At 40.5% G+C, this 12093-nt stretch overlaps 1 protein-coding gene across 1 annotated transcript; it reads right to left on the minus strand.

The window, feature by feature from the left end:
- Positions 1 to 10714: 10714 nt before the first annotated feature.
- On the minus strand, positions 10715 to 11764 carry LOC122931827 (zinc finger protein OZF-like; the record flags this gene model as incomplete). Its single annotated transcript, XM_044285884.1, has 1 exon — positions 10715 to 11764. A coding segment is annotated over exon 1 (1050 nt), but the record flags the coding sequence as incomplete, so codon positions are not given.
- Positions 11765 to 12093: the final 329 nt, after the last annotated feature.

Below are 12093 nucleotides of genomic sequence, written 5' to 3' on the forward strand. Positions count from 1 at the left end.
GAATTTCTCAGGTGCCACGTTCATTGCTTATTGCGACATTAGGGCTTTTAGGGGTTAGTCATTTAAAAAAAATACTCATCTTATCCATTTGAGCTCCAAATGGCCGCCATAACCATCTTGATTGAAGATTTTGCGCAAAATCTCATGCACAGGGATGTATGATGTCACCATGCCAACCAGCTTGATCACGTCATACGTCAACATTCACAAGATTTTGCCCCGGATGTTCAATCAAGATGGTTGTGGTGGCCTCTTCGTGCTCAAATGGATGCGGTATGAATTATTTTTTTATCGCCATTTCAGGGAAAATTGAATTGTTACCATAAAGCATGAGGAGTTTTGTCTTTGCGGCCTATTCACAATCACTAATATAAATCACTGACCAAAAAACTGACGAGTCAATGAGGCATTACTGATTTAATTACGAAAGGATAAAGGATAAGCAGGCACACTCTTATTTGGGTACAAGGTATTGATTTATTTATATTCTAATGTTCGTGGGGTCTGGTGGATAGAAAAAAGTATATAAAAGTAGTCCCTTTTAATAAATGAAAAATTGGAGGAGTATTGAAGTGGTAATTAATCACCACTGGATGAGAGGTGATGGATGTCCTGGAAAAAAATGTCCTAGAAAAACTGTAAGAAAACCTAGATAAAGAGTAAAATATCTAGATGTAAATCTAGATAAAAAAAACTTTAGAAAAGAATGTTCATAGAGTCTTTCAAAAGCAGATAAAAATACCTAGAAAAATATATTCATAAAGTCTTGCATATAGTGGTCACTGACCAGTAGTAAAATCCAGTAAGAAAATGTATGGGATAGTCATTCAGAGTCGCTGTAAAGAGGATTTTTGTCCAATAATGCCCCTTTGTGCAATTGGAATATAATGTGGATAACAAATTGCCGCTCAGCAGAGGATCAGTGGTGCGCCTTTTCAAAGTATAGTTTACAAATGTAACAATTTATGGCTGGTGCTAGGTATGTTCCATATGTTGCGCTGTGGAAGAAAGGGGTGCTCTGTGCCTAAGGTGCGGCGTCCCGCACTTTCTCTGGCTACAGAGATCACTTACCCTTCCCGGCGCTTGATCTCTTGGGTCCTCTGATGGTAGTCTACTGTTCCTGGGAGGCTGTTGCGATCCAGTCCGGTTCTCAGGAGTCAGCGGCGTGCCTCGTGTTGCCAAGGACGCCGGGGGGCGTGGTTCGCGGGTCTAGAGAGTGACGTAGGTGGTCACGTGATCACGGACTTTCTTTCAAGTGCCTTCACAGTGTTTCTCCTACTCTGTTGCGAGTAGTGAATATTCCGGTAATCCTCAGCTTTCTTAAACGCGTTTCGGGAGTCTATCCCTTCATCAGTAAGTGGAGGATTATAGCGGATGCTGTGGTTTTTATAGGGCAGTGATTAGCCTGTTTATCAACCAATTATCATTGCCAATAAGGTTGATGTATTTAATTGGTTGATATATTCAATTGTTTGCTTTATTTCAGTTTTGTTTGGCGCATAGGTTTGTGGTCTGAATAAAAAATGTAAAAATGTACCGGTTCTCAAAAAATAATAAAAAATAAAGATATAAATAAAAGTTGGTTGCTTTATTTCAATTTGGTTGTTTTATTTCAATTTTATTTGGTACATTAAGTTTGTGGTCTGAATAAAAAATCTACAGTTTATCGAAGAGTAAATCAGTGGATAAAAAATGTGTATATATATATATATATATATATATATATATATATAAATATATAAGAAAAATATATATAAGGAAATGGAAATATATAGGGATAGGAGTGGTATGAAGATAAATGGTGTCAATTACTCCTATAGTAAGGTGATTATTTTTTTGCAAGTTGATTGATTTGATGAATATAGTGGTTTATGTCTATAATTTAAAGGAGGAACTCTCATGTATTCCATGTGTAGAATACCCATCTGGTGGTGTAGGAGAATATACCGCCCAATATCGTTCGGCATAAGAATACACCACTGAATGTAATATAGCATCATGGGTTAGTTACTGTATAAATCTTTTTTACTGATAGTATTAGTAGTGTATAGAGCTTGTTTTTGTTGTAGATGTAGCCATGTTATAATTTCTGTGTTTTTCTAGTTGTGAGTGATGTTTCTTGATGGGGGGTTTGCAGTGGTCCTGATGTTTTCTGGTTGAAAGCACACACTAGGGATGGACCCATTGTATCACTGGTCCGTAGCATAAAAGACCCAGTGATTTTTGGGGTTAACATTCCTGTCTGTGTTAAACAGCAGAAGGACGAGTTAAAACTGCAACTTAAAAGCAAGATTTAGTGTGTAAATCTAGAGGTCTTTGTGTATCTTGGTTGTCAGCACACAGCGAGAGATGTCTTTTATGTCGCTGGTCCGTAATGAAGGCCCAGTGAGTACCCGGGTTTGTTCTGCCTGTGTATTTCCAAAAAAGGAGGGACAAGGGAGGTTTGCATTGGTCTTGATGCTTTCTGGTTGTAGACACACACTAGGGATATAACACACTTCAAATTTAAATCTCAATATATCTATGAGCACCACAGAAAACAGCTAAGACATCTAGAAATGTAATTTACACGGCGGCCATTAAGATAAACTGGTATCTATCTAATACAAAGCTTGCGTTCCACAGAACAGAAGCAGCATGGGCAGCAGCTAACTGGCATTGGTTGCTAAAGTCATGTCTGCTTTTCGCCAATATCCCCAATGTTTAACGGTAGCTTCATGCAGTTGCTTATTGGTAAAAATATAATATAAAAAATGATTTTGCTCTAGAAAATTCATAAGCTTCTTTATTTTCCATATAAAACTTGATTTCCGATTTCTGTGCCCCAAATGCCCCCATAATAACACATTACCCCCAGTGTATTAAATACAATCTTCCTAAATCATCAGACACTGTTATTGGTTCAGAGCAAGGAGAGGGCGTCTAATACTCCGTCTACTGCTCCGAGAAACATAAGACACCACCAGTTCTGCTTGAAACAGATGCTGGGGAAGCATTATACAGAGTATATGGGATTTTTCTGTGAAGAGTATTAGAGATGTTCCATTGTCTCCTGCGTTTATCTCATCTGTTTCTTCACACTACTATAACCCACAAACCCTACGCTGTCTGATGCATTCCATATTTACAATGGCACTTGGCCAGGCTGCCATTTTCCACATTTTATGTGTGGTCTCTAATTTCAAAATAAATTTTAGTAAATTACAAGCTGGAAAACCCTTTCAAGTAAATTTTTGGGACAAAGTATAGAATAAAATGAAATACATTTGCTCACTTGATGTTCATGTTTGTTATGGGCTCCCACTCCACACTTCATCCAGTAATTGGCTTCTATCTGCTGACAAGCTTTTTATGCCAACTCTTTGGCGATCTAAGGATCATCCTAGGATCCAACAGCGGTATTTAAAATTTGTTGATTTCTACAGATTTGAAGAACAACCATTCCAAACAGACCCAAAAAGACTTTTCTGGCATTTTTGTGCCATTTTTTCTGATCCTTTTTTTCCCATACAGTGAAATAAGTGTAAAAATATCACACAAAAAATAATAATTACTTCAGCATGCCTTACTTTTAAAAGGAAGCAAGCAAGAAAAAAAATGCCTCCTAAATAATAAATGCACCAGAACCAAAAGAAAAAAGCTTGTGTGTCCTACTATTTTTTATTTTTTTTTCCAAAGATTTTAAAATGAAATCTGGAGCTAAATGTGTATATGGCAAAGAAATGTGTGCAGTGAAATCAAATCAAACCAAAGTGGTTATAATGGCTAACAGGACAAGTCTGCAGAGAATTTTGTGACATATTTGCAAATGTTAACTAACCTTTCGAGATTTCAGAACAAGATAAAAATGACTACATGTATAGCAGACTGAAGCTGAAATAATGTGCACCAAATATCTGCAACTAGAATTTTCATAAATGGAGACAATAATTTACTAGAACAAAGGGCAGGACAAAAACAGCACAATTCCTTCCAACTGTTTGAGACTCGGTGAGTCGAGCAGAGCACAAAATTATTATTTTTGGCAATCAGGCTGGTAAATGAGGTGCACTTCATATACTCTAACAAACCTGGCACATTATTAGCCACATTTTAGACACAAACCTGTTAATACTTCTGCCCCACTGTTCCTTATACACAGCACAGATTACAATATCTTATAATTCCTTCCACTTACAGTCAGTTCAGTGACACTTACCAGACATGGACCCTATACACACACTCAGGACTTGACACTCAGTGTCTTCTCCTCAGCAAGTCAGTGATCTGAGTATATTCCCGTGGTGAATTCCAGCTTTCTAAACCATGTTTGGTGTTTTATACCCCTTGGGTGGCTATAGCTATCAGCTCCACCTCCTCCACTCAGGAGACGCCCAGTCTCACTTTCATAATCAATCCAATCTTTTATCATCAGATGTGGCTTCTGTGATTACCATATACAATGGAAGAATAATGGTGCCTAATCCTCATCAACCAGTTTAGCATTTTCTAGCCTCCTGAGATGGTCCTTCATTTACACATTGTATTTGCAAGGTGGAAATCTATTGTTCACACACCTATTTAGCATCTGTAAGAGATTCCTAGAATACTCAGAGACTTTTTCATATGAGAATCAGTGTAAACAATGAGCATTTTACATCCTGATGAGATACATTCCATCCAGACCTATTACCACATGACTCTCCATCTATAATTCACATATATGAAATACTTCATATTACATCAAGTATAATAGATCAGAAGACTTTCAATATTCAAAGGTTCATATTTCTTACAGATGCCAACTAGTAAATGAATGACTTTAAGAGGAATAAACCCTGTATGACAACTTTACATGAGTATTTGTTCTTTTTAAGGGTGTCAGGCTTACACTTTTCAGTTCTAAACAATATAATTTACTGACATAGACTTGACCACACAACCATGTATAAATGTTCTTGTTCCATGAAGTTAATTTAGTAGCAATTATTACATTCACAGACATTTCTATTTTTCTGTTTTTTTCTATCAGCCAAATTATAGATGTTATATCACATATATACTTTTTTTGGTATGACACAATGACTAGAAGGTCCACACTGTCTTCTATGTAATTAACCTGTGGCCATCACCATGATTCACTTTCAAACTGTCCTCACTAGGGTCTCAGATATCTGTTGCTTCATCACAGGTTCTGAGAATGTAGACCTCTTCTGGTCATCTGCTTGGATTTTATCTGACTGTACTTATTCCTTCATTAGGAGCCACTTACACCTTTGAGTCCATTTTTATAGTCTTTAGTCATTAAAAATATATGATGCTTCATAACAAGTGATCAACTTGAAGAACAAAATAATTTATGATCATTGTTTCATTATAGATGCATATTTGTGGAAGATGGACTGGAATCCTTACATGTAAAATTGCAAGAAGTCAATAAAACAAATGAAAGTAGATGATTTGGAAAATCGGACAAGGAGTAATAATGTAAGAAGAATAGGTATTCCAGAAATATATAATAATAATGCCCTGAAGGATTTGGTTGCTGTTCAGATTCCCAAGAAATTTGTCACGGCCATGGCCATAACCGTGACTCCTGAACCGCATGCGGTTGTCAGCGGTTTAGTTTGGTTTTCAATCACGGGTGAGGGCAGTGATATTGGCCTCACCTGTGGTTGCCGCTGGCAACGTTATGTGTGTGGCGGCTTTCTTTGCTGTGCATGCGGTTGCACCTAGCACCTTTCTGTTGGGTGTGTGTGTGTATGTGTGCACTGTGTTTTGTGTGTTGTGTGCACTTCCCTTTGATGTGTGTTTCCCTTCTCTGGTGCTGGAAGGGTTAACTCCCTTCCCAGTGTGTGTGTGTCACTGGGTGTGTTCGACTGTGGGGTGTGGCTTCTTGGCCTATAAAGCCTCACTGTTTGCTCAGGTCTGTGGGTTGTTTCAGCCATGCTTGCTGGAGCAGCCTCTTGTGTTTCTATCTGCCAGTGAGAGCCACCCCTGTGGTCATAAAGGTATTGTCGTTATGTTTATGTCTTCTTGTGTGTGATGTTGTATGTGAAGTTCTGTTCGGACCTTCCTTATGATTTTGTGCAGCTTACGGTTCTGGATTCCAGTCAGCAAGGCTGTGGCAGGTTGGTGGAACTACTAGTTCGCCTGCCATACCCGTAAGGCTTTATGTGTTCCCCTTTTTCCCAGCAGCTTGGCCATTGAGACTCCCGCTCCTCCATGCCTAGGAGGAGTAGGTCGTCTTACCCTGACTCCTAGCCCAGGGACCGGACAGGGCTACTAGGTTCCTGCGCATGGGTCCTCCTACCTTTAACGTTGGCCCATGCAGGTAGGAGTTAGGGTCAGGTTAGGGACGCTGTAGGGGGTGACCTGCTCCCTAATCCTGTTGTCCTGGCCGAGCAGCCATAACATCATCTGGCATCGCACGGCTGAGGATTTTCCCCATTCTCAGCCGTGACAAAATTGGGATTGGACAAGGTTCTTGAGTAAGTTTATAGGTTAAGCCCATTAAGAGGTATCAAGACAGAAAAACGGCCAAGAACAGTGATAGCCAAGTTGATGGATTATAACGATAAACAAACATCGTTAAAGGCATATGGACAATCTAGGGAATTGCTGTTCGAGGACAATTTATATATATATATTTTTGGTCTCATCAAAGAGAAGACTTTCAAATCTATGCTCATTTTGGTTTAGCAAAATGTGAAATTTTCTCTCCGATATCCAGCGCTACCGAAGAATTTAGTTAACAGTCACTCCAGTAGCGAATTCATTAACAGTCACTCCAGTAGCGTATAACCTATACACAATCTCCAGAGGTAGAAGTATTGAGTGAGAAATACCTAACAGCAATACCCGGAATAGTTTAAGTGTTGTGACATGCGCAGTAGCGAGACGGACCTAACGCGATCATTCTAAGTCGGAGCGCAAGCGCATAGAAGATGCGAGCGCTCTTAATCTCGGGGCACAGGCGCATAGAAGGCTTGGGACCCTGCGCACTTAATACAAAGGAGCGGGCGGAGAGTCTAAGTACCTGGACATGCGCTGTAGGGACCTTTAGAAGCGGTACACACCAACGTACCGGCGCATGTGCAAACATAATAGATACAGAGGCATTTATTGGTGGAGTAAGGAGATGGAGACTTTAAAGATATACAAGTTGTTCCCCGATAGGCCGACTAGTATCAAAGTTACAAAATGTAACCACAGTGGCTACAGTTACTGTGACATCATCAAAGGAAGGTCTTATAAGCCCCGGTCACGCCCCTCTCAGTAGCAGACTGCCCGGACCCCTGAAGACGCCAAGTTAATTTGGCGAAACATGTCGGTGGGCAGAGTGCTATAGTGCATGTTTTTAGACATTTTATGCCTACGATTTATAAACTATAATCCACATATAGCCAGTTAGATAGGAAGGACCTGTGGAGTAAGTGTGGAGCAACAGTGCCGGCATCAGTAACAATCTGCAGTGGCTGCTAAATATAAAGCAGCTCAGCAGAGTAGAAGAGCAGGGTAGATATTAGCACCTCCAAACCGTAGGGCGCCAATGCCACTTTAAAAAGATTTAAAAAGACTTATGATCTACACAGCAGGCATAGCTGAGATTTTTTAATGTGAGTCCAGTGTAGTGTTTATATATACACAACAATAAACGTTACATTTTAGCTTAGAACACAATCACACGTGTCAACCCAGAGACAACTATTGGTCTCACTGACCATTTGAAAATAAAAATTAATACTGTGTCTCAACACGTTGTGAAGGGTCATTTCAATAGTAAAAACATTATAATGCCACACTAAACCAATGGACAGGTGACATATTTTATAATAAAGGAGCTGCTTTTCTAATCCTAAATAAACAAACTTGTGCACTTACTACAAATGACATACATGTAAATAATTTCATTATGGAGAATGTATGCTGCGAGCTGAAGATCTGAGCTTGTTCCATACAAGGCAGATGCTAGCTGTGAAATATAACTGTACCCGGTCATAATGACAGAGATCAGAAATAACTCCCAGCCTGGTCATTTCACACCTTAAATGCAACAGTCAGTAACGTCCATGAAATCCGAATGGTTACTCAGAGAGGCATTGGGTTTTCTTTGTCTTCAGAGCCCTTGCAGCAAGATTGCTGGCTTCTGTTTGGTTGCGCTGGAATATGTGCAATGTAAAAATAAAAATTGTCCCAATCTTTAGGTAATTATATGTCAGAATACAGCCTGATATAACACATCATACAATAGAGATCCATGTCTGCCACATTTCCTATTATTTTAACATTTCAAAGGATTGAAACCTTAGCAAGTTCTCTCATATGCCATTTGATATATCACAATTTTTTTAGACATTAGACACAAATTTAGCATGAATATGGCTTCTCTCCTTTGTGGGTTTTTTGATGTTTTAATAAGAGTTAATTTCTCACTAAACACTTCTCACTTTCAGGACAACAAAATGGCTTCTCTCTTGTTTAAGTTCTCAGATGTGTATCAACATTTTATTTGTGACTAAAACATTTCCCACATTCAGGACATGAATATGGCTTCTCTCCTGTGTAAATTCTCAGATGTGTTTTAAGACTTGATTACAACATTTCTCACATTCAGGACATGAATGTGGCTTTTGTCCTGTGTGTTTTTTTTTCATGGTTAATAAGAATTGATTTCTCACTAAAACACTTCCTACATTCAGTACATGAAAAGGGCTTCTCTCCTATGTGTGTATCATGAGTTGTTCTGTGACTAAAACATTTCACACATGCAGGACGTGAAAATGGCTACTCTCCTGTGTGAGTTGTCTGGTGTTTAACCACTTTAAGGCCTCATGCACACGACCGTTGTGTGCATCCGTGGCCGTTGTGCCGTTTTCGGTTTTTTTCGCGGACCCATTGACTTTCAATGGGTCCGTGGAAAAATCGGAAAATGCACCGTTTTGCAGCCGAGGCCGTGATCCGTGTATCCTGTCCGTCAAAAAAATTGGACCTGTCCTATTTTTTTGACGGACAACGGTTCACGGACCCATTCAAGTCAATGGGTCCGTGAAAGAACACGGATGCACACAAGATTGGCATCCGTTTCCGTGATCCGTGGCCGTAGGTTGCTTTCATACAGACGGATCCGAAGATCCGTCTGCATAAAAGCTTCGTGAAAACTCATATCCGACAGTATATTCTAACACAGAAGCGTTCCCATGGTGATGGGGACGCTTCTAGTTAGAATACACTGCAAACTTTGTACAAGACTGCCCCCTGCTGCCTGGCAGCACCCGATCTCTTACAGGGGGATATAATAGCACAATTAACCCCTTCAGGTGCGGCACCTAAAGGTGGTTAATTGTACTATCATATTCCCCTGTAAGAGATCAGGGCTGCCAGGCAGCAGGGGGCAGACCCCCCCCTCCCCAGTTTCAATATCGTTGGTGGCACAGTGTGCGCCCACCATCGCCCCCCCCTCCCTCCCTCTATTGTAATAAATCGTTGGTGGCACAGTGTGCCCCCACCATCGCCCCCCCTCCCTCCCTCTATTGTAATAAATCGTTGGTGGTGACAGTGATCAGGAAGTCATTGATCACCCCCTGTAAGGCTCCATTCAGACGTCCGTATGCGGATCCGTCCCATGTATCAGTGGATCCGTAAAAATCATACGGACGACTGAATGGAGCCTTACAGGGGGGTGATCAATGACGGAGGTGATCAGGGAGTCTATATAGGTGATCACCCCTCTGTCATTGATCACCATTCAGGCGTCCGCATGTGTTTTGCGGATCCGATCCATGTATCAGTGGAGCCGTAAAAATCATACGGACGTCTAAATGGAGCCTTACAGGGGGGTGATCAATGACAGAGGGGTGATCACCTATATAGACTCCCTGATCACCTCCGTCATTGATCACTCCCCTGGAAGGCTCCATTCAGACGTCCGTATGACGTATGGGTGATCAATGACGGAAGTGATCAGGGAGTCTATATAGGTGATCACCCCTCTGTCATTGATCACCCCCCTTTAAGGCTCCATTCAGACGTCCGTATGATTTTTACGGATCCACTGATACATGGAACGGATCCGAATACGGACGTCTGAATGGAGCCTTACAGGGGGGTGATCAATGACAGGGGGGTGATCAATGACAGGGAAGTGATCAGGAAGTCTATATGCGTGATCACCCCCTTGTCATTGATCACCCCCCTTTAAGGCTCCATTCAGACGTCCGCATGTGTTTTGCGGATCCGATCCATGTATCAGTGGATCCGTAAAAATCATACAGACCTCTAAATGGAGCCTTACAGGGGGGTGATCAACGACAGGGGGGTGATCAGGGAGTCTATATGGGGTGATCAGGTGATCAGTGGTTCATAAAGGGTGTTTGGTGCTACTTTACTGAGCTGCCTGTGTCCTCTGGTGGTCGATCCAAACAAAAGGCGTCTAATATACCTGTTAGGGGTTAAAAAAATCACATCTCCAGCCTGCCAGCGAGCGACCGCCGCTGGCAGGCTGGAGATCCACTCGCTTACCTTCCGTTCCTGTGAGCGCGCGCGCCTGTGTGCGCGCGTTCACAGGAAATCACGGCTCTCGCGAGATGACGCATATATGCGTGACTCTGCGCAGAGCTGCTACCTCCGGACCGCACATCTGCGTTAGGCGGTCCGGAGGTGGTTAATAAGACTTGCTTTCTCACTAAAACCCTTCCCACATTCATGACATGAAAATGGCTTCTCTCCTGTGAATTCTCTGATGTTTAATAAGATTTGATTTCTCACTAAAACACTTTCCACATTCAGGACATGAAAATGGCTTATCTCCTGTGTGAATTCTCTGGTGTTTAATAAGACTTGCTTTCTGACTAAAACACTTTCCACATTCAGGACATGAAAATGCCTTCTCTCCTGTGTGAGTTCTCAGATGTATATCACAAGTTGATTTGAGACTAAAACACTTCCCACATTCAGGACATGAAAATGGCTTATCTCCTGTGTGAATTCTCTGGTGTTTAATAAGACTTGCTTTCTGACTAAAACACTTTCCACATTCAGGACATGAAAATGGCTTATCTCCTGTGTGAATTCTCTGGTGTTTAATAAGACTTGCTTTCTGACTAAAACACTTTCCACATTCAGGACATGAAAATGGCTTCTCTCCTGTGTGAGTTCTCTGATGTTTAATAATATTTGATTTCTCACTAAAACACTTTCCACATTCGGGACATGAAAATGCCTTCTCTCCTGTGTGATTTCTCTGATGTTTAATAAGATTTGATTTCTCACTAAAACACTTTCCACATTCAGGACATGAAAATGGCTTCACTCCTGTGTGAATTCTCTGATGTTTAATAAGACTTGATTTCTCACTAAAACACTTTCCACATTCAGGACATGAAAATGGCTTCTCTCCTGTGTGAATTCTCTGATGATTAATTAGACTTGATTTCTCACTAAAACACTTCCCACAATCAGTACATGAAAATGGCATCTCTCCTGTGTGAGTTCTCTGATGTTTAATATGACTTGATTTCTCACTAAAACACTTTCCACATTCAGGACATGAAAATGGCTTCTCTCCTGTGTGAGTTGTCAGATGTTTATCAAGATATGATTTGTAGCTAAAACACTTCCCACATTCAGGACATGAAAAAGGCTTCTCTCCTGTGTGAATTTTCGTATTAAATGTTGTCTCATATTCTGAACATGGATATGGTCTTTCATCTGTGTGAATGTTTCTGTGCATATAAAGGTACGATTCATTTTCAAAATCTTTCCCATATTCAGAACTCACAGACATTTCACCCAGTCTATGTCCAGTGCTATTATTGACAATCTGTGATGTATTATCTTCTACTTTATAAGAAGGAGATACAATTAGACATCTATGGAAACCTCTTATCCAGTCTTTACCTGAAAAACAATAATAATGCAAAGGTGTAAGAAATATCTCAGTAACATAAAGTCAACTACACTTATATCAGTGAAATCTGCCAAAGTTAGATTTAGTTTTAGCATTCGTTGCTAATTTTAAAAAAATCTAAACACTAATTAAATGAAATTTGTCATCAGATATTATTTAGCACATTAAACTGTTGGTAGAAAGTGCCAGTTAGGAGTCTCCAGGTG

Source organism: Bufo gargarizans, chromosome 3, assembly GCF_014858855.1.
Source record: "Bufo gargarizans isolate SCDJY-AF-19 chromosome 3, ASM1485885v1, whole genome shotgun sequence".
Lineage (NCBI taxonomy): Eukaryota > Metazoa > Chordata > Amphibia > Anura > Bufonidae > Bufo > Bufo gargarizans.